At 40.7% G+C, this 24,942-nt stretch overlaps 1 protein-coding gene across 2 annotated transcripts in view; it reads right to left on the bottom strand.

The window, feature by feature from the left end:
• Positions 1 to 24,942, bottom strand: part of LOC134539803 (nose resistant to fluoxetine protein 6-like) — a 194,394-nt gene that overhangs the window by 27,477 nt on the left and 141,975 nt on the right. For both annotated transcript variants that reach the window (XM_063382075.1, XM_063382074.1), the window contains exons 8-10: positions 6,560 to 6,753; positions 6,319 to 6,460; positions 6,040 to 6,229 (exon numbers count right to left, since the gene is read on the bottom strand). In XM_063382075.1, coding sequence (XP_063238145.1) covers positions 6,040 to 6,229; positions 6,319 to 6,460; positions 6,560 to 6,753 — 526 coding nt within the window. The remainder of the gene's footprint in view (positions 1 to 6,039; positions 6,230 to 6,318; positions 6,461 to 6,559; positions 6,754 to 24,942) is intronic.

Below are 24,942 nucleotides of genomic sequence, written 5' to 3'. Positions count from 1 at the left end.
AGAAAAGAGGGATACATACACTAATAGGACGCATCAAGGAACTGAAAGACGACAAATTCAAAATAATTCTTAATCGTGATGAAATCGAGGTTCATGACAGATGCAGGAAACACTACTGCTAGTATGGGAGTAGTCAAAGCTTCGAGAAGAAAACTCAAAGCTTATACTGTGAGTCTTTATTTGATTTTAAAAAGAAATGTGTGATATGTGGGGAGGATGCATCTGAAGTATTTTTGAAGAAACAAACGTAAAGACCAAAATCAATTCGAGATGCTGTTCACTTTGTGGAAACGCTGCCTTTCAAAACCTCTCTCGTCAGTGCAGCCCAATATAGGAATGACATGGTAGTGCATGACCGTTTACACCTTGTAAATGATCTGGTGGCGGCTGAGGCAAAGTACCACAAGAGTTGCTCCAAGAGATATTTTGCTCGATTGCCCTCATCACGTGATTCAGGTCATACAGAAGATGAAAGTATTTCCAACTGCATCGAGTACATAACAAATTTTTTGGAAGAAAACGGAGAAGAATGCCAATTCACTTTAACTGAATTTCTCAAGGATTTTAAAGGCAAACACCCAAATAATAAGACTATTAAAACTCGCCTGAAGAAGCATTACGGTGAAGAGATTATTTTGAGTGATGCACGTGAAGGTACACGTGAAGGTAATGTCATATGTTTTCGTGACACTGGCTACTAACTTTTAACAGACAGTTGGTATAAATCAAAGATAAATGACCCTCAGCAAGAGCGAATGCATGTAGTAGAAGCAGCAGCACAAATAATAAGGGAGGACATAAGATCAATGATGTACGACCTGAACAGTTACCCAGAGTTGGATAAGTTTTTGGACAATTTTAATGCAGTTATACCTGACTCCCTTAAGTTGCTAATGAGGAAGATTGTAACCCCAAGAAAATGTAATAATTTGAAAAAATCAACAAGAAAGTCACAGAACTTTCTCATGCAGTGATATCTGTTACAAGACCTCAGTCTTTTCATTCTTCAATTCAATTAGGACTTGGTGTTTTACTGTACAAAAAGTATGGCTCCAAAGAGCTGGTTGATCTTCTTTCAAGCCTTGGGTACACTTGCTACTATTTTGACGCGAGGCTCTTGGAAGCTTCCTGTATGAAACACCCAATGAAGAATCTGACAACCAAAGATTCATTCAGCAAATTCGTGTTCGATAATGCTGACATAAATGTAGATACTATTGATGGATCGAACATGTTCCACGCTCTAGGGGGGATACAATGCATAACTCCTCACAGCTCAGTGGAATCGGAGACCACAATAGCAAAGTTACAAAGAATCCCTAGCGCAAAAGAGTCAGCAGAAACAGGAAGCATACCTCTGGTAAACCTTTCCAGAAAACAATGAATGTTGGCCTTAAGTCACTCATCATACAGGACACAACACAACACATTCGCCCTACGAAGGAAGTGAATCTGTTGCCTTGAGATTTTGTTTGGATATTTGGAAAGTGGCGCGAATGTGCAGGTATCCCTGGGTGGAATGGCTTAATGGAAGAAGTAACATCTTGCCAAACTTTCCATACATGTCGTATCTTGTGCCTGCCATTCATCAACTTACCACCTGAAAAACATGACATGTTATACTCTGCCATGCTGTCAGCAGTTGAGAGGACCAAGGAAGCAGGTCAAGAAAACTGCTTCGTCACATTTGATCAGCCGCTATACTACAAAGCTAGAGACATCGTGGCTTGTTCTGGACCTGACTCTCCGATCAGCTCAGTAATAGTGCGGCTGGGTGGTTTCTACACATTGATGTCATTTATGGGTGCAATAGGATTTATTATGGATGGGAGTGGATTGCAAGGTGTGTTCAACATTGCATACGCTACTGCATCAACCTACAAAATGTTGACAGGACATGCATATTCAAGAGCCTTGCTATGCCACATTTTAGTGCATATAGCTTTATCTAAAATTATGTTGTCCAAGCTGGACATAACAGACGAAGAGAGCACTTATATACTGCAAATCTTTGAAGACATTGGGGAACCAACTGTGGACTTTGAAGCATCTGCAGTACAAAGTGTGATGAAAAATTTCTCGGACCAACTTCTGAAACTAGAACAAAGAGGACCCACCACCAAACTTTGGGTGCAGTATAACTGTATGGTGACAATATTGAAATGCTTCATTCACTCCGAAAGGGTTGGAGATTGGAATGGTCATCTTCAATGTATACAACAAATGTTACCATATTTTCACGCAAGTGGACATTTCCTGTACACCAAATCATGCCAACTTTACATACAGGACTTGTTCCAGCTTCAGTCTAAACTGAATCCTTATGAATATAAGCATTTCGTGGTGGAAGGCTTCTTCACAGTAAGAAGATCTGACAAATTTTGGTCTGGCCTATGGTCAGATATGGCCATAGAACAGACCTTGATGAAATCTATGAAAACAGAAGGAGGTGTAAGTCGCGGAAGAGGCGTAACGGACAGTGTTCTAATGAAATGGGTATCGTCCATGCCTGCAATCTTGGAGATATGTCTACAGTTAGAAAAATTTTGTGGGGTCACTTTCAGTACAGTAGAGCAACACGTGGATGCCAGGCCATCAAGGATCACTAGAGACGATCTGGATGTGTTGAAATTTACTGAGTGGTTTTAAACACACGACCCTTTCCCAGAAGGAGAATGTATTATGTCAATAGGCACCGGAGTGGTAGGGGACGATTCAATAAACTGTCACGAGGCATACGAAATTGGGCTGAAGGGCATGAGACAAATTATTGGCAGCAATTTCAAAGATGTGAAATTTCAAAGGAAAATGCGAGTGACTCCATTGAAAAGTTTCAACTCCAAAGTCACGATCCATGACCAGGAAGTACCAGTCAATCCTGACACAATCTTCAGGAGGATATCACTTTTCAAAAAGTCCAATTCCGATCTCAAAACATACTTTGAATACGAATTGGCACCCTACCCTCTTTCCATATTTGATGAATCAGGCACGAGGAAAACTCGCAAATCCGTGTTATATGACTTATACAGCCCCTTGAGAGATGAAGATGAGGAAAATCATGATTTGTATGACCCATTCTATGTCATTGATGGAGGTTTTCTTTTGCACAGAGTTTTTTTGGTAGATAAGGGAGCAGTATTCCAAAATATTTGATAGGTATGTGGAATATGTGAAAAAAACACTACAACAAAAAAGGAACTGCCATAGTCTTCGATGGTTACCCTGAAAATGCCAATGAAACCAGCACCAAATCAGAGCGCTTTCGTCGGAAATCAACTTCCGCTGCATCCACTGTACAATTCGATGAAAGTATGATAGCCACAATGCCGAAAGACAAGATTCTATCTAATAACAGCAACAAACAGCGCCTCATATCAATGCTCGCGAATCGTCTAAAACTTGAAAAAGAGTGCGAGTTTGCAATGAAGATAGCCAAAGAAGATGCAGACAGAGACATTGTCCTAGCTGCTTTGGAACTTGCTGAAGAACATCGATATGTAGCAATAGTGGGAGAGGATACGGACCTCCTAATACTGCTTACTGCATTGGCACCAACTACAACCACGGTTGTGCTCATGAAACCAGGGAAGGGGGCAAACGATAGCACCCGTTACTCACCCTCCAAGTTCAAGTTAACAGACACTGCAAAAAAAATATATTCTTTTCTTGCACGCCTTCAGTGGATGTGACACAACCTCAGCATTTTTCAGACAGGGAAAAATAAAATTTGTCAAGACCCTAGAAAAAAGCAAGAAACTGCAAGACGCTGTGCCTGTATTTCTTTCACCTGTAGTCGACAAAGATCAGATTAAAACCGTGGGGGAACAATTTCTCGAGGCTGTTTATGGAGAGATGGTTCCCCTCGATGAACTGAGGTACAAAGTGTTCGCCAAAACAGTGGCAAAAAGCAACATGAACCTGGCTTCCTTGCCCCCCACAAAACTCAGCAGCTCGAGAGCATAGCTTTAGGGCCTACCATCAGGTCCAAAAGTGGCTCGGGGTCGATAAAGATGCACTCAACTGGGGATGGAAAAACAGAAAATTTGGGTTGGTCCCCATCACTACTGAGAAAGAGGCAGCCCCACTGAATGTACTCAAGACAATATACTGTCAATGTGAAAAAGGATGCAAGGGATCCAGCTGTAGCTGCCGTAAAACGGGGCTTAACTGCTCCTACATTTGTGTAGCTTGCAAGGGGCAGTCATGTGCTGACGCACCAAATGTAGACACAGCTAAAGCCACTGACTCAGAGCACGATTCTGCAGCTGATGACTTGTCAGGTAAGTCTATTGCCCATTTAATGCTCCTGGTAATATTGTTTTAGTTTGTACAGTTATTTTCACAGTTTGTATTTCCACCACAATAGGTATCAATGTTGTTCACTTATTCAAATTACCATTCATTTACTGTTGCTGATATATCATTCTACTTCTTATTCAGATGCTGAAATCATGGACCCCGAACAAATGAATGACGGGTACGAAACATGTGACATTGAACAAGACCTATCCTGTGCCTGCACTGAACAGTAGCCATCTACTTCCAGGCTAGTCGATCTCGAGACATCCACATCTCAAGATCACCAATCGACATCTAAACGTAGAAGATTATCTTAGCTTGTTTGAATTTTGAGAATGCACATATTTCTTCGCAACTGTAAAAATATAGTTAATTATTTTTTTGGTCAATCACAAGTCTCATTCATTCAGTTCTATAACCCATTTGGCAGTATGTATAGGATTAGAAAGATGGTGTGTGTTTTTTTTTTTTTTTGGGGGGGGGGGTTCTCACAACAACTTCATAACTGGGATTTCAGATTATTGAACATATCTCATGTTGAACCAAACGGATTTTCACAATTAAGGTGTCTGTTCAAATTAGAATTTAATGCTCTACAACTTTATACTGTGGGTTTTGTTGATCTGAGTGGTGGTTTAGATTATATCTGACGGTAAACAGGTGAGAAATTGAAATATTTACAAATATAGAAAAATGTATTATTATTAAAATGGTGATTGCGGACAAACCACGGAACAGATTTGGACGTATGTGGTCTTATTCGACGCATAATAATATACACTTTAATTATGCTTACTGCTAAGTTTGACCTAAGAAGCATCGTTTTCGAGTTACGTGCGAAAAACTGAAAAAAGTTAATATGATTTCCAACTTTCCAACAATTTTTCCACGTCAGGGGTTTCCAGGGTCTGATTTCACTAGGCTAACACACAGGAAACACTGTACACACAATGCACACACAGTTCACACACTGGACACACAGTACACATTGAACGCAAAGTATACACAGTACATACAGTATACTCTGAACGCACTGTATACACACAGTACACACACTGTAAACACAGTACAAACTGGACACGCAATATCACACAGTGCAGACACTGGACATGCAGTACACACAATGGGCATGTAATGGACACATAGTATACGCCATTATCACTCACAATCCACACACAAACACAGGACACGCCTTTAAATAAGAGAAAGGACAATTGGAAGTTCAATCAACGTAAAGGAAGCCCAATCGGAAGCACATTCGATAAACGGGAAGCAATATCATTGTTAAGGAATCACAATTAGAAGAATAATCAACGAAGAGGAAGCACAATTTAAGCACTATCGTGGAAATTAATTCACAGTAAATGTAAAACAAGCATAAATGGAATGACAATGAACGAAACGAAAGCACAATCGGAAGCACATCCTACAAAGAGGAAGGACAATCAACAAAAAGGAAGCACAATTGGAAACTCAATCAAAGAAAATGAAGCACAATTAATTAGGGAAATTACAGAAAAAAATAAAATAAAAATAAATAAAAATAACAGAATTAAAAACAGATTTTTATTTTTTTATTTTACTTATGATCTAAAACTGTTATTGAGAAAATGTTATACTTTAGATTATAAAGTTTATCATTTTTTTAATTTAAAAATAAAATTAATATGTGAATTAGTAATTACGATATTGTGTACACATAAATCTGGATTCATATTGTCTGACGCGCAGCCATACCTGGGTTGCCAAACCTCGCGAGCAGACTGATCCCGCCACAAGAAGCTCCGAAAAACAATCTGCTGAGGGAGGCATACAGTGCAGCATGCATGCTTGTCGCAGAAGTCCCAGGTCTGTAGAACGGGTAGGAAGCCATGATACTCCCTATAAACACAACCTTTAGAGCGGCGAAGCAGACAAGTGAAGGCACCTGGAACAAAAACTTTCGCTTTAACTTACGAAGCAAATGATTTTAGTTAAAAAAACACATAGGTATATAAGAGCTGTTACAGAACTTACCATTCTCAGCCGAAATTTAGATTCTTTCAACTTGACGAGAATCAATCCAATGATGATTCCAATGAAATAAGGAGTTCCTCTGTTTTCAGTTCTTATGTACATCTCGTGAAAATACTTTGCACCCGGAATATCACCCATAGCTCTGGAAAAAATATGGTTTAATGTATGTTTCTTTAGAGCTGATGCATTAAAAAATACACGACACTTAAAAATGTAAAAATGTCGAGATGACAATACTTACTCTTTATAAACTAAAAATAATGGATCTTCTTGTCTTAACCAAGTTTTAATAAATGGTACCAGCAGTGACAACGATGACATAATGGCCAAGATAGAGTACCCCCAGGATGGCCACTTGCTGATGACATACACCACGAGCAAGCTGACAATGAAGAGCTGAGTGTCGACGGACAAGTACCAGGAATGCAACATGCACTGCAAAAGTAATATTATATATATAATTAGGTATAATATTATTTTAAGAAAAAATTTGATACATCATATAAATTTTAATTAATATAACAATGGTTTTGAAGTAAGAAGTTCTGTCGGTGGCAAATAATTTAGGAAGCTAGACAAATTGGAAGTGTTAAAAGGGTTTGGAAAAAGTTCAATTTACAATGGAGGGTAAAATTATACAGTTGGACTGGAAAAAAAAAGAAAAAAAAGAAATTCAATAAATAGTAATAACGATTATGTGCACGTGAGAGGAAGAAAGCACTATATGTAGAGATGACCTGTAAAGATAAGACAGATAAATATATGATAACATCGCCGCAGTTAATTTATCTTAAATATGCATGTGAACACTGCCTTACAGACATATCCAAATAAAATGGGATCCCACATTAGCATGTATAAAACAGTTTTTATGCCTAAATTTAAAATATTATCTAAGGTGAGTTTGAATGGCTGCTTGCAGATGCTGCAGTCAGAATCATACAGACTGTGTCTGTTAAGTGTTTGAACAGCCGCAGTCACATTATATCCTACACCCTGTGCAACATTGAATTCGTGGTTCAGGTGAAAAGTCGAGTTAGTAACTAACCCTAGTGTAAGTATCGCCTAGTCAAAATCAGTTAAATAGGAAAGGAGAAATATGACTGGACACCTCAACAACTAGAAGTCTTTTATTGTGTGGAATAAGTTTTGTCCAGTCCACCTATTTTACAGTTACCTAATTTGGATGAGGATTTTATCATCTTTGTAGACTCTAGTATCTTAGCACTTGGAGCTGTTAATTGCCAGCCTATTACAGGGCCTTTATTGCCAGTTGCCTTTTCTAGTCATATCCTGACCCCGGCTGAGATGAGGTACTCAGCCCACAAAGAAAATTGTTTGGCTTGCATTTGGATATGCGAGAATTTCACGGACTACCACGAAATAGGTGAATTGAAACTGTGTACGGACAACTAGGACTTTACCTGGCTATGGCAGTCCAAGAAGCAGTTAAGAAAATTAAACAGTGGGTTTATAAAATAACCTGGTTTAAGTTTATCATCAGGCATGTTAAAGGCAGTCTAAATTGCTTAGCCGACTCCTTATCTAGAATGTTTGAAATATAAAAATTCAAAGCAGAAAACCAAGAGGGAAATGACGAAGTAGCTGAATGGGGAGGTCTTTTTAGTTGCAGTGTATTCCGAATCCTCTTTCTGGTAAGTTTTGGACGAAGAGTGTCGGTAAATCTCTAATGATTTGATAGGAAAAAAAAGTGGCGGAAACTATTGTGGAACGAAAGTACTTCTGGGAAGGTTGAATAAATCTGAGATTTTTTCAGGCTAATGTGCCCCAGAAAATTAAAAGATGGTCGTATTTTGAGTCGCATTCGGTACAAGGAAAGACTAAAAATAATTAGTCATCATTTATTTTGGCCAAATATGGAAAAGGAAATTCGATTTTTAGTACGGACTTGTGATATTTGTCAACAATTCAAGGCAACGAACATTGCGAATTTAAGGGGTTTAAGAAGCTCACCTCCAACCTCTGTGTGGGAAAAGGTGTATCTAAACAGTTTCGAATCTTTACCTAAATCTAAGTAGGGGAATGCCAGTTTTCTGGTACTGGTTAATAGTTAATCGAAATTTCTGATGGTTTCCGGCATTCAAAACCAGAAGGCAACTTTTATAGTAAAGGTACTGAATGGAATATTTTCAACTTTTTTGGTTCACCAGCCTTCATCTTCACAGGTAATGCAATTAATTTCATTTCCCATGAAATCGAGCATATGGCTTTTAGCTGGGGGATAAAGGTGGGGCAATTCAGCCACTACCGAGCACAAAGAAACATGATAGAAAGTTAAAATAGAGTAACTTTTTCACACTTAGTGATTTCCATTACAAATTTCTTGAGAAGTGGGATAATAGCCATCATTTTTTAGCTCTAGCTTGAAATATATTGAAATTTCCGTGACGAAACATACCCCTGGCCGAGTATATTTCGGGCAAAATTTGTTACTTTTACAGAAAATTTATGTGAGCTTCATGTCGAGGATTCACCCTTGGAATTAGAAAACAAAGCTCGGGAGTAATAGGTAAGGTATTACTTAACCATGGGGAAAGCTTCTGATAGTAGTTATATGCCAGTGTCTTACCAAGTCGACAGGTATTATTTAAAAAAAACACATTATTTATTAAATACAGCTGATCAAATCAGCAGTATACTAATTGGGGAGCACACATTATAGTAAACATTTAAACCCCAATTAACTGAACGGTTGTGTGATGATGTACAGACTTATCATTTTAAGTCTCATGTAAGCAAAATAAATATCATGTTCAAGGTAGTGATATAGGTCAATAGTAAGTTTGGAAGGGTTTAAAAGGAAAATAAGCTATCTCGATGTTTTGCCGCGAATCAGTAACAGCTAGGAACAAATGCAGCTTTACCTAAATATTATTTTTTAATGATCTGATGGATATAGATAATTTAATTTCTTAAACTTTGCTGGACTGGTTTCTATTTGTGTTTCCCATCGCCATGCGCTGATGATCCAGCAATATTATGTTCATTCAGCATGGCTAATCCTTTCCTCATCGCTCCTGATCACAGCTTGGATATAATTATTTTCCCTCGCGTGACTCCAGGCGAGAATCCTTGTACAAGTTACTGCTCCTATCTGCCTCGTCTGAGGCCCTAACTTTATAAGATGTCGGCTGAAGACGGCGCCTTTCAGTCAGGCGTATATATCTTGTTTGCCATCGCCAGGACATGCCACAGAGGACCTGTTCGCCAAGTTCCCACTACACCAGTATTACCCCGTACCCCTTTCCATTGTGTTTTTTGGCTCTACTTCCTAGAACCAGGTGTTCGGAGCATTAACCTGTTGACTGTCTCTAAATCCAGTTCCCCCTACTGGTGGAAACAAGCCATGGACCCAAGCATGTTACTAGTGCCTCTCGTGTGCGACCTGTAGTCATATGTTGTACTAGGACCGATTTAATTTTTCCCCTTCACGCCAGACGGCGATGGCAACCAAGGCCATCGCTACCAGCCAGTCATTAGTCTTAGCGCCCACGCATGCCATCTGCTGGCAGTCTTGGGAACCAATGGATGGAGTGGCCCAGGTCTCTTGTTTGTGGGTCCCTACTACCCAAGGACCTACGGCCAATCAGTGGCTACTTCCTCCTCCCATCTCCTCAGCATACCAACCCCCTTTCATCACTTTAGGCACCATTGAGGCAACTTAAAAATATAAGCTCCAGCTGGCTCTCTGCTGTTACTTTCAGTGCGCGAACGTGCTAGTCACCGACTCTCGCCCTTGCCACGGAATTCGTGGTTGCACCGAGATAGAGACCGATCACTGCCTGTGGAAAAAGGTAGCACTTTCAGATAAGAATACTATTCCCTTGATGTCTTATTGCTTTACTCCTACTTTTGGTTCCACATATCTGCCGCGACCTTGCTAACTTTATCTTATTTGCAGTACTACCCACCAAATGGTTTGTGATACATCTTGTATTTTATATATATTGGTCTCTTCCTTGCATTTTTTGAGTTATTTCTCTTTTTGTTATTAGTGATGCTTACTTTGATTAGTGTGTCTCTTTGTGTTGTGTGGGTTCAACTTTAATTTCCCAACCCCCAGAACTCATCATCTTGGAGAGACCGGTGGTCTTACACGTCCACCGATTCAGGAGATCTCACAGCATAAGTCAGACAGCCCCTCATAGTACTGTCGCCTGTTGGCTTGATTGGCCTTCACTTTGCCATTTTTCCATTATAAATTTCACCACTGGCAAGGAGACAATTTTATAAGAAAAACTAAGGAAACAAATTAATTGGACTTTCTAGTACCTATGTGTTTGGTTAAGTTAATTTTATAAAAATAAAGCCTTAACGTCACTATGGCTGGCGAAAATATAATATAAGGGTTACAGCTCTTTGTAAATTTCTCTTTTTACTCCTGTGTGTAATGTAAAATTTAAATTTATCGCCAACTCCTGGTGATTTTTCTGTTTAGTATAAATTACACACATTAATATCCTTGCTCTAAAACTGCCACAAGCATAAATAATGATAATAAATAATATAATAAACAAGGGACTAAATCTAAAGATTTGGTTGTTGTCACTTACATAATTACCTCTCCCAATGTATATACCCCAATTAAATTTATTCCTTTACTGTATTTTCCCTTAAAAAAGCATAATTATTGTTCTGAGTCCCTACTTCGAGGCTTAGCCAGAGTCAGATAATATAGTGCCTAGTATGTAAAATTGTTTAAGTGTAATATTTGAGACCTCCATAGAGTTAAGTATGTTCGATTGTTTAATTATTTTTTGAATAAGTTTCTCTTTAATTTTCTGCAATAAATGTTGACTATCGATCTCCGAAACATTAAGTTTTTACCGATTTACTAGCATAAAAAATACGGATCTCCAAGATGGCGGCCGTAACGAAAAGTGCAACGATCTATAAATGAAGATGGTATAATGATTTTTATTTCATGAACTTTTTATGAAATTTAAATTTTTTGCAATTAAAATCTGTTAATAATTACGGAAATTCAAATGGCGGCCGTGACCAAACATTGAAATAATACACTATAATTCATGATTTCGTCATAGACTTATCGGAGGCTGTAGATATGGATTCTGAAGTCTCAATTTAAACATTTCAAACCGTTGGCCTTTTTTTTTTTTTAGGCCAAAATGAAAATTTTCCCTCAAAATGCGTTTTTTTCCCATGAATAAGTAAAGTGTTTACGAATTTAAAGTTATTTGGAGTGATTTTTTAGGCATATTGAGTCATTTTGGAGTCCAATATGGCCACCATGATGTAACAATCTAAGATGTGGGTCGGCTCCCGACTCCGCACCCTGCAACACTGTGCCTGCTATATTTTTATATTAATATTTTTTAGTTATTGTAGACCTGACTTAAGTCTGTTAAATATATTATTAATAAAATTAATTACCCCTGTTCTATCAGTTTTTAAAACTTGGACAGGAATCAATCAAATCACTAATTATACTTTTTGTTTTATTGATGAGTTTTAATTTTTTTCCCAATTATATAGGTAAATAATAAAGAATTACTAATATGGCGGCCGTTATGTCATCAGTGTCTCACTGGAGGCCCAAAGATGAATTTTTTTTAGGATTTTTTACCATATAATAAATAATAAACAATATAATATATAATAAACTATTTCAATCGCATAGGGATCGATCCAAGCGGTGACATAATTAAAATCAATCAGTAAATTAATTAGTGATTTAACATGTTTTTTTTTTAATTTTCCCCATATTTCTAGCTAAACAATTAAGTACGGATTTTCAATGTGGCTACCAAGACGTCCGCGAATATGGTGGTTCTTAAGGTCAGTAATAATTACTGCACTTTAGTGAGTAAATACTAAACTAATATGGTGGGAGAACCCTCTAGCAGATGACGTGTCATCTAGCACTCCTTGTATCAATTACTGAAAAAAAATGTGGTGGCCTTTAAAAGGCGAAAACAAGATGGCCGCCATGACATACTGGCTGATGTTATATCTGCCTTGGCATTAGTGGTGGGAGCTCAGTCTGCCGGGGTTTTTTTTTTGAGGAAGGATTTGTAGTGATTTATTTTTAGTCTCACTGGGTGCAATTTTAATTTTTTTTTTTAGCCAAAATTTAATTCATTTATTTTTATAAATTTTAGTTTTTTTTCCTAAATTTAAAGCATTAAAAATTATGTTTTTTAAAGATGACAGTCATAACGAATAGTGCAATACCAAATAGTGGGGCTCTCGATTTTAAGATGGTAGAATGTTCCCGAATCCAAAATGGCGACAATACAACATGGCAGAATTTATAGAATTCATAATGTCTGAATCCAAGATGGCGGTACTAATTGGCTGCCAGGGTCAAAGACAAGATATAAGGTTTAAGGTTATTTAAGATGACCCCCATGATTTTACAAACAAAGGTGGCGGTCGGCACCAAAAGCATAACACCAAGGATCCTGTGCCAGCTCCGGCTAATACATAAAACTTACTAATACTCGTTGTAATAACATGCATGTATTGGTCTTAGTGGTGGGCATCAGTCTGATTGAATAAAATAATAAGTGCGGGCTGTCGCAAATTTTAATCGAATGACTTCATCGGGATTGTAACCAAAGACACGAAGGTTCATTATAAAGATATTGTAATTTTAATTTTTTAAAAATTCTAACTTTTATATAAATTTGAAAATAACTTTCGATACTTTGGATGACATTACATTTATTTTTAAATGGCGGACGTGATGTCATTTTACATAATGGTAGGAACACAAGCGGGCAGAAAGGTCTAGAATCCAAAATAGCAGAATTAAATATGGCAGAAACCATGTTGGCGGTCAAGTTCTTGAATCCAAAATGGAATAATCCAAGGATTAAGGTCATCCAAAATGACGACCCGGGTCAAATTCGAAGAGAAAAGTAAATGTAATTAAATATGGCCGCTTAGAAATCACAATGTAAGTTGGCAGTTGGTTCCTTTTTGGCTCCTCCTGGGGAACGTTGCGCTCGGGCTTACAATTCTATTTTCTGAAAGAATTTTGTGAAATAATACATTTATTTAACTGGCAATGTATTTAAAAGATTTAAAGCACAAACTGCGAATAAAACTTCACAAGGAATGATTTAAAAATTGTTTTATAAGTATAAATGTTTTGTAACTCCCCTCGTGCCTCAAAATTGAATTATTTTGAATTAATTAAAAAAGTGCCTTGGAAACTTGCGGGATAAAAAAAACAAGTTAAATAAATTGATTTACCAGAGGCGACACGAGGTGGGGAACAAACAAAATTTAGGAACTTCCTGTAACAAGCAAGGAGGAAGTTGGTGGATCGTTAAAATCAATAAATAAAAACTACACGATTAACTTGATCTATAGTTTCCCTGTTTTATTTGCCCTGATGAATTATTTTGTTTCCATTACTTTACATACAAAAGGTTTTAACAAGTTTCAAAGATTTTAAAAAAACAAAAGAAAAACGAAAAGAAGCCGGCCCGCGATTATTTAAAACAATTTATATTCTTAGTTTGAAATATATACATTTGCATTATGAGTTTCACACCCAAAATCGGATGGATCCGATGATTACATTGATAATTAGTTCTATTCGTTCTACATTTTCTTGAGGAAAACACTGGTCGCTGGTGGGTTGGTCATCCGCTTAAGATAGTTCGTAGCTAGGTAAGGGGGAAATGTTGAATTTACATTACCACCCGGGGTCTTCAAACGATCACGTCGGGTAGTAGAAACGTTTCTTCTAATGTGACCCACGGAACAGGAGGGGGGGGGGGCACGAGATGGGAGCAATCAGTCTCTCCCTGTCATCGACCCTGTCTGCAAAAGTCCAAATCAAAACTGATTAGAACTTGTATACAGGCAGTCTATGGGGCAGAAAATGCCCAAAAAAAATTTTAAGGGAAAAAAAAGGGGGGGTCGCGAATAATCACTCACCAAAACAGGGGAGTTGCCCAGCACGCTGCAGTCGTGGGGTCAGCCAGGGTCTGGAGCTCGCGAATTGCGCGGCAGGACGCGGATGATTTCTTCATGATAACATTTAAAAGAGAAAAATTTCGAAGGCAAATAATATAAACTATGCAGACAGACTAATCTACTAGGATTGACTTGAGGGATAGCATCCCTTATACAAAGCGACTACATAGTCGTTAGCGGTCGGATGAAGTCTTGCAGAGTCTGCCGATTCGCCGATACTCGATGGAGATCTGTCTGCAGACGCGACGCGAGTTGATCTGTGTCGCGGCAAACCGCGTCTCGTAATTAAAAGTGGCCGCCGGCTCTTACAGGTGGAGGGGGGTCTGGGCCGCCGAAAGATTCCGAACTTGCCCGAATGCGGGCGAAAAAAAAAACTCTGGCAGGAGTTTTGAAGTTGGCATCACTGGGCGACAGTAGAGAACTCTGTCGGAGGGGTCTGAGTTGAAAACAATCGACTCGCCCACGGCGTCCATATAACTCAAGGGAAAGCAGGTGCTGCTCTCTGGCGCCCTAGAGAGTAGGCTAGCGGAGAAGTTCGCGACTTGGTCGCTAGGTAGCTCTTGCTATCAGTTCTGGCGCACTCGTTTTTGCGAGTAGACCTTGGGGACAGTCACTGTTGTCCAGGGGGTTACGACCGGTCATTGGTCTTAATTGGAACTAGGAAGGGGGGGAGGCTAAAATGCAACGCTGCTGGGAATCTACGTTCCGTCGTGGCTGCAGAGGAGCGAACATAACACTAATACGTGATGAAAAAGGCCAATCTCAGCTCGTCTCTGAGAACTGGTCGCCTGCAAGCTACAGACTTGTCTATGCAGTTAGGGTCACGAAGAGAAATGATATTACAGGCTTGAGGCGTGACTGAAGGCGGGGGAAATGGTAAACTGTCTGCCAGTCAGGGATTAGGCCAGCAAAATATCCGATACGCCGATGGGAAAGGGGCTTCAGAGCACTGAAACAAAGTTTAACTCAGAGGAGTACACCAAACTAACAAAGTAAAATCACACTAAAGTAGAGCAAATAAAATTTCCACACAAAAAAATTTAAAATCATAATAAAAATTTAAAATATATCGTGTCGAAATTACTAATTAACGGCTCATACTTCCCCCCTGAAAGACGGAGTCAGGGTGGCCCACTTGAGCCACCAAAAACCTGGGTTCCAGAAACTTACCCTGTACCAGGATCTACTGTAGTAAACTACTTACAATGGCTAACAATTCTTACGTGTTTAAATAAAGGCTAAAACTTACAGATAACTTATTGAATTAGGGGCGCCCCTTTAAACTAGACAACTTAGTGTAACACTTCTCAACTTAAATTTCTTATAAACTAGTACCATGGATTTTTCATTTTACTTATGATTATGACCTAGATTTTTTTTTTTTTTTATCAACACGTTGGTTGCGTATGGCATGCCGTAGTAGGAACGCTGTTCCTTGTATAAAGAAACACAGTGAAGAGTGCCCTTATTTCAGGTTGGGGTGTACTTTCTTCAACTGAGAAATGTGTGTGCGCGCGCGATATTCGCCGGAGGTGGGGTCGGCTAAAGCGACCGTGACTGGCGTGAGGTATCACTGGATCTGCCAGGGGCCATTCCAACGATATGAAAGCTTGGCTGACCTCTTGTCGATCGCCTTGCTGAGTGTGTGTGCTCTGCACAACACTAAATCTCCTACTCTGTAGGGATTGGGATAGCGTTTTTTTGTTATATTTTTGCCTGCTTGCCTCGTGGGCCAAGTTCAGGTTTTTACGAGCTCTACTCCAGACTTCCCCAATGTTCCTGGGGTCGTCTGGTAGTAACTCTTTTAACGTCCATTGATTAGAGAGTAGGGTGTTCGGCTGGTATGTAAACATGAGTTCAAACGGTGTTGTTTTGTGACTTTCATGTCTGGCGGAATTGAAAGCCATTTGCAACCACACGAGATTGGAATCCCACCTATCCTGCGAGTTCGCATGGAATGCTATTAAGGCAGACCGAAGGTTTCGGTTGAAACGCTGCGCATGTGAAGGCTGGGGGTAGTAGGGAGTCGTGGTCACATGCTGAATCCCGTGTGAAAAACACATGTTTTTGAACTGAGTCGATTTAAAGTTTGTGGCATTATCGGAAACAATAATGGAAGGTACCCCGGATATTTTGAAAATATAATTTTGGAGGGCTCGAATGGTGATTTCGGCCGTGGCTCTTCTAACAGGGATTAGCCACACAAATTTTAAGAATGCATCTACGCATACTAGAAGCATCGAATTTCCGTCTTTTGACCTTGGGAAGGGTCCCAAAAAATCAATGAAATGTTTTTGCATGGGCCTTTCGGCCACATCGGAACTCAAAAATCCGAATTGTGTTTTCTGGGCAGGTTTGCTCAAATTGCACAACTTGCATAATTTGACCCTCTGGGTTATGTCTTTATGCATTCCGTCCCAGATGAAATGCTTGCGGATGTTTTCAATAGTTTTGAAAATGCCTAAATGTGCGCCTAAAGGTGATGAGTGATAATATTGAAAAATCATGTCCCTGAGATTTTGAGGTAAGGCTATTTTAAAATTCTTACATTGCTGAGTTCTTCGATAAAGAATTCCCTTAGATAGTTTGTGGTATTTTGGGGGTGAACCTGAGTTTATTTGCGCAATTATGTCAGACAGTTGCGGGTCCGAATTTTGGTGGGATCGTAAATCCGAAAAGGCTAGCGGAAAATCTGTGAGCAATGCGTGGCAGGCCATAGGACTGTTTTCCTGAATCTCGGAGTTGGAAGGATTCTCGAACATTCGAGAAAGAGTATCTGCCACGATGTTCTGTGAACCACGAATATGTTGGATGCTAAATTTGAGAGAAGCAATTTTTACAATCCACCGACCTAATTTACCTAGTTGCTTCGGATGGGCTAGAAGCCAAGCAAGGGCCTGGTTGTCGGTTTCTAGTAGGAATTCTTTGTGTTCCAAATAGGGCCGGAACTTATCTATGCCGAAAACTATGTCAAGGCACTCAAGTTCGTATACGGAGGAGGCTTTCCTCTCCTGGTGTGTTAGGGTGCGGGAGGCGATAGCTATAGGTTGCCTGCAGCCATCGAATTCTTGTGACAACACGGCCCCAATGGCCACACTGGATGCATCGGTTTGCAAAATAAAAGGTTTACTGAAATCAGCCATTCTAAGTACTGGAGGGATAGCTATTGCATGTTTTAGAAAATCAAAAGCTTTGTCCTGTTCTGGACCCCAATTGAAAACGGAATTTTTCTTACGTAGAGCATTCAGTGGTGCTGCATGCTCAGCAAAATTAGGTATGAATTTGGCGTAAAAATTTGCCATGCCAATAAACCTGGAAATGCCCTTAGCATCTTTAGGGGGTTGGAAATCCTTTATCGCTTGTGTGCGATTAGGGTCAATGGTTACTCCTCGACTTGAAATCAGGTGTCCGACGAAAGAAATTTCCTGCACTGCAAATTTCACCTTCTTTGTATTAACAGTGAGGCCGGATTTACGTAGTCGCTTAAGGACTTCTTGCAAATGAGCCATATGCTCTTCAAAGGATTCTGAATAAACAACGACATCATCAAGATAATTAAAAACAAATTTGAATTTCAGGTCGCCGAAAATTTGGTCTAGAAGGCGTGTTAACACTTGGGCGCCTGTGGCTAGGCCAAAGGGTACTACCTTGTATTGATACAGATTCCACGGAACGCAGAAACTTGTGACGTGTTTTGACTCTGGTGTTAGTGGTATTTGATGATAGGCCGAATTTATGTCAAACACACTGAAAAATTTGGCTTTACTAAACCAGTGACATGCCGAATTTAGGTCTGGTAATGGCGTCATCTCTACTTCAATTTGCCGATTTACGCGGCGGAAATCGACCACCATGCGGTGACCTTGGCCTTGGTCCTTGGGTACTAAAAATGCCGGGGAGGCGAAACTGGAAGTGGAAGGTTCGATAACATCTTTGTCCAATAAATTTTGTATGTGATCCCGCATTATCTGCATTTTAGGTCCTAATAATTGGTAAGGGTGACACCTAACTGGGGTTTTGTCCAAAAGCTTAATTTCATATTGGGTGAGATGGGTGCGCCCTAATTTTTCACTCAAAACGTCGGGAAAGTTACTGCATAACTTCTCTATTTCTTGTTTCTGTTCAAAGTTAAGATGGGTTAGTGAAATGTTATTATCACCTTTAGCTTCTGTGTGAATGGCATTTACTTTGCTCTGACATTTTGCGTCAGGTGACACAAAAGAAACAAAAACTTGGTTGTTAAATTTAAAGTGAACTCTTCGTGCTTTCAAATCAATTATCATACCTGTTTTTACAATGAAATCGGAACCAAAAATTTAATCTGTGGCCAAATCATCTGCTACTAAGAATGGGAAAGACCAAGAAAACAAATCTATTTTTACTTTAACAAAAACAATACGATTTACCTTCAAAGGCTGTTCAGCAGCTGTAAAACACTTTATTTTTATTGGCTCTACCTTTTGAGTCAAACGGTCTTGTTGTAATTTCCTGAATAGCTGGCCTGACACGAATGATCGCACGGATCCAGTATCTATTAGGCCTAGAACTTCTTGTTTTCCAATTATTGTGTTGGCGTAGGGTAAAACTGTGGGTATATTAGCTAGAATATTATGACATGTTCTTTTGTCCGTGGTTCGCGGACAATTACATTGTCTGCACATAGGCCTAGACGTGTTACAGTTTTCCGTTTGCTTGTCTTGGCGGGCTTTGTTTTTCTTAGCTCGCCTTTGTTTCTGTATTCTTCTTTTGTTTTTTCCTCTGTGTGGGGAAGCGGTGTTTTGTTGAAGTTTTTGTTCGTAATTTTTATTAGGGCCTTGGTGAAGGGAAAAATTCCTAATGGTTGTTTGGGTGGCTGGCTCAGAAAAAATTCTTTCTGGCCAGCAGTTTACATGTTTTTTGGATTCTGAGAATAGTTAGAATTTGGCCGATAGTTTCTTGCACGACACTGCTCAATGTAGTGCCCAGACTTTTTGCAGTACCTACAAACCGGTATGCTCTCATCTTTGTACTGGGGCCTAGCGACGTGTTCTGATTTGTGCTTTTGTTGCGAAAAATGTTTATTGGGAAATTGTTGTTTGTTTTCTGTTTCCGCCCGTGCGTTGTTGTGAGTGTAGGAATTTGATTCTCGATTTCGCTGGTGGTCAGCGTATTCCACGTTCGTGTTCGAGATACACAGGCGGTCTAGCTCGGCAAAGTTTTGCGGTCGAGACTTGAAAACCGCCCTCGATCGTTCCTGCGGATTAATTCCATCAAGGATGTTTGAGACTATCTCACTCTCAGGTACTCGCAACCGAAGAATTTGCGCAGCTAGTTTGATGTCTGCTATGAAGTTAGGTAGGGCCTCATTCCTTTGCTGTAGCCTATTGTACCACTCCAGTCTGATGTTGGTCATCAAACGGGCTGGAATAAAATAATTTAGAACGTCCTCATGAAATTGGTCAAAAGAATAATTTTGCTCAATGGCGAGCATCACTCGCTTGCTCAAGGGTGGTTGTGTAAAGGGGAAAATAACTTCTAGGAGTTCCCTGTCTGGAAGGTTTGCCTTTTGTTTGATTTTGAACAAATTCTTTAGGAAGTCGATTAGGCTCCTGGGCTCCAACCCTGTGGTTTCCTTCAAATTAGCCAGCAGTCTTTCAACGGGATTTGGTATCTTAGCGTAAAAACTACCTCCAGTTGTCTGATTGAAGGTAGGAACCACAGGTACTGGGTTCGGTGCTAGATTAGAGGCTTGAGGTGTGACTGGTGGAGGTTGAGTTTGGTTTTGAAGTTGGTATACCTGCGGGCCCAATGGCAGGTATGTGGTGGCGGGGCTGGGGTAAGGAAGTTGTGATTCTATCCTGCCACCAGGGTGCACAGGGGCTGGTTGTGGTAGCGTAGCTGCCAGGGTGGAAGGAAAGGCTGTTAGTGGCGAAACTGACTTTCCACTGGCCGAGGGGGTGGGAAAGGCTTCCGGAGAGGTATGGAGGGATGAGAAGGCTGACCGGAATTCATGATAGGGGTTGAAAATGGCGGGTGAGGTGGAGGGTAGGTATATGGGTTGGGGCATGTAAACAGGATGAGCTGAGAGCGAATGCATAGGATAGGCGAAGGTGACATTGGTGCTCGGGTGAGTACCAGTCGCCATGACAGTCGCAGATGGAAAATGAGATGGTGTGAATGTCGAAGTCAATGCCTGGCGACGTGATGTCACAGGAGGGGTGAGGGCGGTGGGGAGGGTAAAAGAGGTGGGGTAGGGACTGGGCTGCCTCCAGTGTGCATTTGTTTTGGGGGTTCCTGTACTTGACTGTCAGTTACTCCTCCTGCCACTGCCTCTACGGGTTCAAGTATTCTTTGGTCGATTGCGGCTAGTTTGCTCCGCAATTGGAAATTTAGACCAGGAATCTGTTGCCTACATTTCTCGATCTCCTTTTGGTAGATCCCATTTAATTTTTTGGTGGCTACTATTGTGAGGTTGGTAAATCTCGTGCCAATATGACTCAAGCGAGTTAGCGCACGTAAGATGTTGTTTCTATTTGTCTCTTCTCGTATAGAATTAGTGTAACTGTGGAGTTCCTGAAATTTACTACAAACACAGTTGAATTCCTCCAAAGAGTCCAAGTCAGCGAGATTAGTGACTTGTGGTTGAATTTCTTCGGCACACGCAGCTCGGCATCTTCTCCGGAGCATGCCCATGTTACCGAGGCTTGACAAAACTCGAAATCGGAGTTCGTACTCCAGCTCGTCATGGAGGAGATACTCCGGCGTGAGCATTGTGTCCCTTTCGTAGGTGAAGCTTGGTCCAGTCTTACGAGGACAGCAAAACATATACAAAAATTTACGTTGATTGGTCAACCAACAAAGACTTAAAACTATGGTTGAAACAGTACCTTAAATTCTACACAAGACACTCTTAATTTAACTTAGCTTAATAATATCGTAGTTGCTCCGACGGGTCGGAAGTATGTGCCCAGAATACAAAAAGTTAACTATTGCTGCCGGCAGACGAATAAGTTGGTACGTCTGTTGGCGTCTCTCTCAGAGGTAAGCGACCTCCGGGACTTGCGGGAACAAGGGGTGTGTGTGTGTGTGTGTGTGTCCGCGCGAGCCTCAGACACGAACGAGATATGATAATACCGCCAGTCGCCCGATGTGCAGGGGAGGAGGGGATGTCTACGGCCTTGTCAACAGCACGTTCGGGGACGCGCGGTGGGGAGAGGACAGCTGGCTGGCTGAAGGACGTCTCGCACGCTACGCGCTAGCCTAAGTCCACACGGGAATTTAACTCAAGATAAATTTTAAAATTTTAACTCAATATAACTACGGGGTGTACCAGCGATCAGTTTACAATATTATTACAAAATTGCTATTATCATAAATTATTAAAAAAAAAATTTTTGTACTTTTATTTTTATTTTAGATATGCTTATATTATTCAGGTATGCCTATAGACCAAGGAAACCACGCTGTGCTACCAAGTTGTAACACCCCTCGTGCCTCAAAATTGAATTATTTTGAATTAATTAAAAAAGTGCCTTGGAAACTTGCGGGATAAAAAAAACAAGTTAAATAAATTGATTTACCAGAGGCGACACGAGGTGGGGAACAAACAAAATTTAGGAACTTCCTGTAACAAGCAAGGAGGAAGTTGTGGATCGTTAAAATCAATAAATAAAAACTACAAGATTAACTTGATCTATAGTTTCCCTGTTTTATTTGCCCTGATGAATTATTTTGTTTCCATTACTTTACATACAAAAGGTTTTAACAAGTTTCAAAGATTTAAAAAAAACAAAAGAAAAACAAAAAGGGGCCGGCCCTCGATTATTTAAAACAATTTACATTCTTAGTTTGAAATATATACATTTGCATTTGAGTTTCACACCCAAAATCGGATGGATCCGATGATTACATTGATAATTAGTTCTATTCGTTCTACATGTTCTTGAGGAAAACACTGGTCGCTGGTGGGTTGGTCATCCGCTTAAGATAGTTCGTAGCTAGGTAAGGGGGAAATGTTGAATTTACATTACCACCCGGGGTCTTCAAACGATCACGTCGGGTAGTAGAAACGTTTCTTCTAATGTGACCCACGGAACAGGAGGGGGGGGGGGCCTCGAGATGGGAGCAATCAGTCTCTCCCTGTCATCGACCCTGTCTGCAAAAGTCCAAATCAAAACTGATTAGAACTTGTATACATGCAGTCTATGGGGCAGAAAATGCCCAAAAAAAATTTTAAGGGAAAAAAAAGGGGGGGTCGCGAATTATCACTCACCAAAACAGGGGAGTTGCCCAGCACGCTGCAGTCGTGGGGTCAGCCAGGGTCTGGAGCTCGCGAATTGCGCGGCAGGACGCGGATGATTTCTTCATGATAACATTTAAAAGAGAAAAATTTCGAAGGCAAATAATATAAACTATGCAGACAGACTAATCTACTAGGATTGACTTGAGGGATAGCATCCCTTATACAAAGCGACTACATAGTCGTTAGCGGTCGGATGAAGTCTTGCAGAGTCTGCCGATTCGCCGATACTCGATGGAGATCTGTCTGCAGACGCGACGCGAGTTGATCTGTGTCGCGGCAAACCGTGTCTCGTAATTAAAAGTGGCCGCCGGCTCTTACAGGTGGAGGGGGGTCTGGGCCGCCGAAAGATTCCGAACTTGCCCGAATGCGGGCGAAAAAAAAAAAACTCTGGCAGGAGTTTTGAAGTTGGCATCACTGGGCGACAGTAGAGAACTCTGTCGGAGGGGTCTGAGTTGAAAACAATCGACTCGCCCACGGCGTCCATATAACTCAAGGGAAAGCAGGTGCTGCTCTCTGGCGCCCTAGAGGGTAGGCTAGCGGAGAAGTTCGTGACTTGGTCGCTAGGTAGCGCTTGCTATCAGTTCTGGCGCACTCGTTTTTGCGAGTAGACCTTGGGGACGGTCACTGTTGTCCAGGGGGTTACGACCGGTCATTGGTCTTACTTGGAACTGGGAAGGGGGGGGGGGGAGGGTAAAATGCAACGCTGCTGGGAATCTACGTCCCGTCGTGGCTGCAGAGGAGCGAACATAACACTAATACGTGATGAAAAAGGCCAATCTCAGCTCGTCTCTGAGAACTGGTCGCCTGCAAGCTACAGGCTTGTCTATGCAGTTAGGGTCACGAAGAGAAATGATATTACAGGCTTGAGGCGTGACTGAAGGCGGGGGAAATGGTAAGCTGTCTGCCAGTCAGGGATTAGGCCAGCAAAATATCCGATACGCCGATGGGAAAGGGGCTTCAGAGCACTGAGACAAAGTTTAACTCAGAGGAGTACACCAGACTAACAAAGTAAAATCACACTAAAGTAGAGCAAATAAAATTTCTACACAAAAAAATTTAAAATCATAATAAAAATTTAAAATATATCGTGTCGAAATTACTAATTAACGGCACAGTTTGTAAAAGTAATTTTTGGGATGGTTCATGGCGAAATAAGACTTTTTCCTTATAAAATAGCTCTTTGGGCAAATAATTAGAAAAACAGTTACCCCTCCACAAGGTTTAAATTATTGGCCTTGTTTAAACATACTGCATAAAATTGATAATTTATGGTATGGTAAATTCTGAGACTAGGCCTACCACACAATATTGCTTAAATACTTTTCAGGTCATTACTTTGTTTTATGGATTATTTCTGTACATTTAATACAAAAACTTTTTTACTTTGAATTGGATTCACTGTCATCACATGAAAATGTCTCGGCGTGGCTATCACCTTCCTCCCCTCTCCATAACCCCGCCTGTTTCTTCTTGTGTCGTCATCCCTTCCCCTTGCTCGCCACTGACCCCCTCCAGGGCTCTCGAGCATTCGCAGTGCGCTTTAGGCTCGTGTATTTAAGCCCCTGAGAGCTGTGCCTCCTTCTCATGCGGTTCATTCTTTTATTTAATTATGTACCCCTTTTCTCGGGGTACTGTTTTACAAGAAAGGAAGTTTAAATTATAATTTTCCTTTAGTATAGTTTCTTTGAGTATTGGTGTTATCCGTACGGCGGTATTTTTGAAATGTTGGTAACGTTTTTCAGCGCTAGTGTCGCCTGGGAGCACCTGGTAACAGTTAGTTAGAATATCATTAAATAATTGTGTTTATTGGTTATATTTATAATGTAGTTATATATTTGCATTTGTATAAAAGCTTTTTAATTATTAATGCGACATAGCAAAGTTGGACAAATTGTGATCGGGGTAAAATGAAACAATTCACGAGCACGGCGCGCATGCGCGCGAGGGAGACAGACTTTTTCCCCTCCCTTCGTTGAAGGAGGAGAGGGGAAGGCAGGCGATCAGCTGTTATGTACGACGGGCCGTGAAGTGAGGCGGTTCGCGCCAGCGGCCTCGCAAATAATTACTTTTGCGAGTGTGGGGCCGGCTTGGGCAGCAAAATAACGCGTTGATATGTGTGTGCAAGAGTAGCTGTAAAGCTTGTGAAAATGATAGCCGCTGTACTATCGCGGCGGAACGAGGCTCCTTCCGGCTGGTTTAGCCGTCAGTACCGACTGGCCTGAGGACCAGTGGGGTTTAGCGAGGATTCGCTAATCATACGGAGACGTCGAGCCGATACGTGAGTGACTTCCCTTGTGATTCCCCTTGTGCCACGGGGTTATGCTGCAAGAGATTGGTGGCAGAAATAATTACATCAAGCCTGAGAGTGT

This window comes from Bacillus rossius, chromosome 16 (genome assembly GCF_032445375.1).
Source record: "Bacillus rossius redtenbacheri isolate Brsri chromosome 16, Brsri_v3, whole genome shotgun sequence".
NCBI lineage: Eukaryota > Metazoa > Arthropoda > Insecta > Phasmatodea > Bacillidae > Bacillus > Bacillus rossius.
Note: the sequence above shows the minus strand (reverse complement) of the source record. Positions and strands in the feature narration are given on the sequence as shown.